This window comes from Atta cephalotes, assembly GCF_000143395.1.
Source record: "Atta cephalotes unplaced genomic scaffold scaffold00002, whole genome shotgun sequence".
Classification (NCBI taxonomy): domain Eukaryota; kingdom Metazoa; phylum Arthropoda; class Insecta; order Hymenoptera; family Formicidae; genus Atta; species Atta cephalotes.
In genome coordinates, this window is record NW_012130066.1 from 4,862,036 (window position 1) to 4,866,106 (window position 4,071).

General features: G+C 33.3%; 2 protein-coding genes across 2 annotated transcripts in view; one reads left to right on the forward strand and one right to left on the reverse strand.

Annotated features, from left to right (window-relative positions):
- LOC105620746 (riboflavin kinase) overlaps positions 1–2,185 on the forward strand; it is a 6,445-nt gene extending 4,260 nt beyond the window's left edge. The window contains exons 2-4 of the mRNA XM_012202240.1: positions 71–219; positions 444–546; positions 2,020–2,185. Coding sequence (XP_012057630.1) covers positions 71–219; positions 444–546; positions 2,020–2,138 — 371 coding nt within the window. The 3' untranslated portion in view covers positions 2,139–2,185. The remainder of the gene's footprint in view (positions 1–70; positions 220–443; positions 547–2,019) is intronic.
- A 498-nt stretch (positions 2,186–2,683) lies between these two features.
- LOC105620757 (H/ACA ribonucleoprotein complex non-core subunit NAF1) overlaps positions 2,684–4,071 on the reverse strand; it is a 2,836-nt gene continuing 1,448 nt past the window's right edge. Inside the window, exons 4-7 of the mRNA XM_012202250.1 lie at positions 3,665–3,933; positions 3,425–3,570; positions 3,032–3,352; positions 2,684–2,880 (exon numbers count right to left, since the gene is read on the reverse strand). Coding sequence (XP_012057640.1) covers positions 2,732–2,880; positions 3,032–3,352; positions 3,425–3,570; positions 3,665–3,933 — 885 coding nt within the window. The 3' untranslated portion in view covers positions 2,684–2,731. The remainder of the gene's footprint in view (positions 2,881–3,031; positions 3,353–3,424; positions 3,571–3,664; positions 3,934–4,071) is intronic.

Consider the following 4,071-nt stretch of genomic DNA (forward strand, 5'->3'; position numbering starts at 1 on the left):
AATATAGAACAAATTTTAAATTCTCTAAAATCTTAAGAAAATTCATATTTTTTTCTTTTATAAAAATCAGCTAATCTCCCAGAATCCGTAATCGATGCTTTGCCGAAGGATCTGAGTACTGGAATTTATTATGGCTGGGCATCCTTGCATGGAAAAGTTTATAAAATGGTCGTAAGCATAGGATGGAATCCGTATTACAAGAATGAGAAAAAGTCAATGGTACGAAACACATAAATTTCAAGATATAAAAAACTTCTTGCTAATTAAATCTAAGATAGTTCAGTTATTTTAATATAAATTATATTATATATAATAAATTATATTAAATTATATTAATATTAATTATATTAATTGTCACTATTTAAACAATTATAAAATATTTTATTATATTTAAAAAAATATCTTAGTGTGTTAGGTAAATACAAATTATAATTATTTTGCAGGAAGTTCATCTATTACACAAATTCCAAAGAGATTTATACGGTGAGGAGCTCAAGATTATAATTGGCGGATATATAAGACCAGAAAAAGATTTCTCTTCTTTAGGTAATGGACATTCATTCCACTTTGATCAAAAAGTTCCCGGAATTATCACCAGGTGATGCTCTGAGTCAGCTGATTTGAGTTCTGTTTTTTGGTTAGGTTGCCACATCTATCATTGACATTCCCACCAAATTTTATCATCATAGCTTGACATTTGTAAAAGTTATGCCGTCTTGAGTACATCTACCTCTGCACGTATTTTCGATTTTTTAAAAATGGAGTTGAATTTGCAACAACGAGTTTGTATTAAATTTTGCGTTAAAAATGGATTCAATGGTGTGAAAACCTTGGAAATGTTGGGAAACTGTTTCGGCAGTGATACTCTAAAGAAAACAACCGTTTATGAGTGGCATGAACGCTTCAAAAGTGGTCGTGAGTCCGTCGAGGATGATAAACGCAGTGGCAGGCCGTTGACATCGAAAACCGATGAAAACATCAATAAAGTGAGAGAAATGTTGATCAATAATCGCAAATTAACTATCAGAGAGCTGGCAGAGGACTTAAACATTGCTTATGGATCCATTCAGGACATTGTAGTTAATGGTTTGGGTTTGCGCCGTGTTGCTTCAAAGTTGGTCCCAGAATTGAATTTCATGCAAAAAAGGGACCGCGTTGTCATCGCCAAAGACATGATTTCCAAGGCTGAATCCGACCCAACATTCATCAAACGCATCATTACTGGAGACGAGACGTGGGTTTATGAGTACGACACGCAATCCAAACATCAGGCTAGTGAATGGAAAGCTTCAAATGAGCCAAGACCAAAAAAACCACGTCGTTTTCAGTCGAAAAAGAAAGCGATGCTCATGGTTTTCATGGATTACAATGGTATTGTACATCACGAATTTTTGCCAGAAGGTCAGACAGTTAATAAAGAATATTATTTGAGCGTTATGAGACGTTTGCGTGAAGCAGTTCGCCAAAAAAGAAAAGATTTGTGGACAAACAACTCGTGGATTTTGCATCATGATAACGCACCGTCGCACAGTGCCATCATTATCCGTGAATTTTTGACCAAGAACGAAACGAATACCATCCAACAACCATCGAATTCACCTGATATGGCTCCCTGCGATTTTTTTCTATTCGATCGAGTCAAAAAACCATTACGGGGAACGCATTTTAACAATCGAAAAGAGGTAATGGAAAAATCGAAGATGGCTCTGATGGCTATACCGACAATAGAGTTCCAGAAATGTTTCGAGAGCTGGATCAAGCGCTGGCATAAGTGCATTGCAGTCGATGGGGAGTACTTTGAAGGGGACAATATCACTTTTGATGAATAAAATTTGTATTTTGAATTTTCTGAATGAATTCTGGGAACTTTTTGATCAAGGTAGTAATAATGAAATATATGTAAATCGGAAATATATGTAAAGGGATTACTATTCTCTCAAAGTAATTCAAATAGCTACTACTTTAAAATCGCTATTACTAATACTTTAGAAGATAATTTTATATTACTTATTATTGCAGACGAACTCATCACAGAGATAAAGAATGATATTGTAATCGCAGAGCGTCAATTGGAAGAACCAGTTGTAAATAAGCTGAAAAATGATGATTTTTTAATGATTAATAAAGCATATCCGTAATAAGAAAAATGTAAATCTTTGTCTGATAAAGAAAATTTTTTGTAAAGAATTATTTTTGTTACTTCTAGAGTTGCATATTTAGTAATCTTCCGCCGGCAAAATGGAATTTTATCTTTCATCAGCTCTGGATCTCTGAATTTCAATGCAAATTTTTATATTGTTCCGAACTGTATGAAAATCTAAAAAAGTGCTGGTGCTTGCCAAAGCTTAACAAAGTCCTCTTGCTCCGTTTGACTATGCCTATCTGATTCAAAATATTTCTTGCAAGGACAATAAAACTATTGAGCAGGTTGAGGCAGCTTGTCGTCATGAATTCTTTGCGTTTAAAAAATTCGAAGATACAGAAATCTGACATTTTCAAGAGATAGATTCAACAGATTCATAGAGAATTACTAAATATGTCGTCTGTATTTTGAAGAATAATTGTCATCATTTTTTAATAAATTTGTATATAAAAACCGAGAAGAATTATTCAGAATTTTGTTGACAATTTAGTATATAAAATAATAGAGAAAATGTGTGTGGAATAAGAACATACTACTACATAAAAATACAATCATTATTTTATTATCCTATTAATATTCAGCATTAAGTTATTTAGATGAATCTGGATCGACATTCTTCGCATCCGTTGTGTTTGAAGAAGATGAAGGAACTTGTGGAAACCAATGTGTATTCGTCATCAATATTGGTGGCCAAGTTGAATAAGAAGGCATGTATACATTGGGACGATAATCTATTGCTACGGACAAACACATAATATTGATTTGGAGAAATACCGAAGAGAATTATAAGATATCGATTTTGTCTGCTGTTACTTTAGAAAAGACCTGTTCAATTTGAGCTCCGAAGCTCAAATTGGACAAGCTTGCTTTAGAAATTAGGCTTGGTACCTTGATAATATTGATGTGCGCCATCCAAATTACTTGGATTGCTATACTGTGGCAAACGTGATCCGCTAAATGTTGGTCTGTAACCTGTATATGGTCTGTTAGATATTGGATACATGTTTTGTGGAATTGGTTGCCAATAAGCACTATTTTGATATGGATATTGTTGCCAAGCATTATAAGAATATGTTCCATTCTGTGTAGAATTAAAATGACTACCACTACTCCAATTTTGCTGCTTCTGTTTATATCTTTGAGGTTGAACTTTTTTATTTCTGTTCCACGGATGATTTGATTGCCAGCCCATTTCTGTGTTGCGAGAATCTAAAAATCAATCGGTAAAAATTATTAGTTGTTTATAACAACTGATACTAATTTTGTAATTAATATATTTACCCATCCGACGTTGGCGTTTCTGCGAATTCTGGCCGTTAGAATCTTTGGTACCTTTTTGCTTCAAATTTTCATAATAAGCTTGTTCTTCCTCATCATCTGAAAATTCTGGTGGCTCATCGTCACCAATTGCATCACAAGCTTTTAGCCTGAAAGAAAACATTTATTTTAATTTATTTACTTATTTAAATACACAATATTACAATCGCATGTAACATATGCTGTATTCATTAAAGTACCAACTTTGTTAACTCATGTAAGAAAACAAGAGACGTATACTCCGAGTTCGGGCAATAATACACCTGCATATCCACTTTAATATCATTATCCTGTATATGTTTAGCATCATTGAAGCGAATGCAGTAATACGGTTCGTTTACAGAACCAAATACATCAAATATTTTACCGAGCGCTTTTGTTCCTTTGTTTACAAATAAAACTGTATCCAAATTGAGTGTAACCTCACCAGGATTTGGTTTTACGATTACTAATTGTTCTACAATCTTTTCAATCTGAAATGTTCAAATAATCGAGATTTGAATATTTAAAAATTACTGTTTATTCTTACAGTATTAATTTATTTTACATCTTAGATATCCACACACACACACACACACACACACACACACACACACACACACACACACACA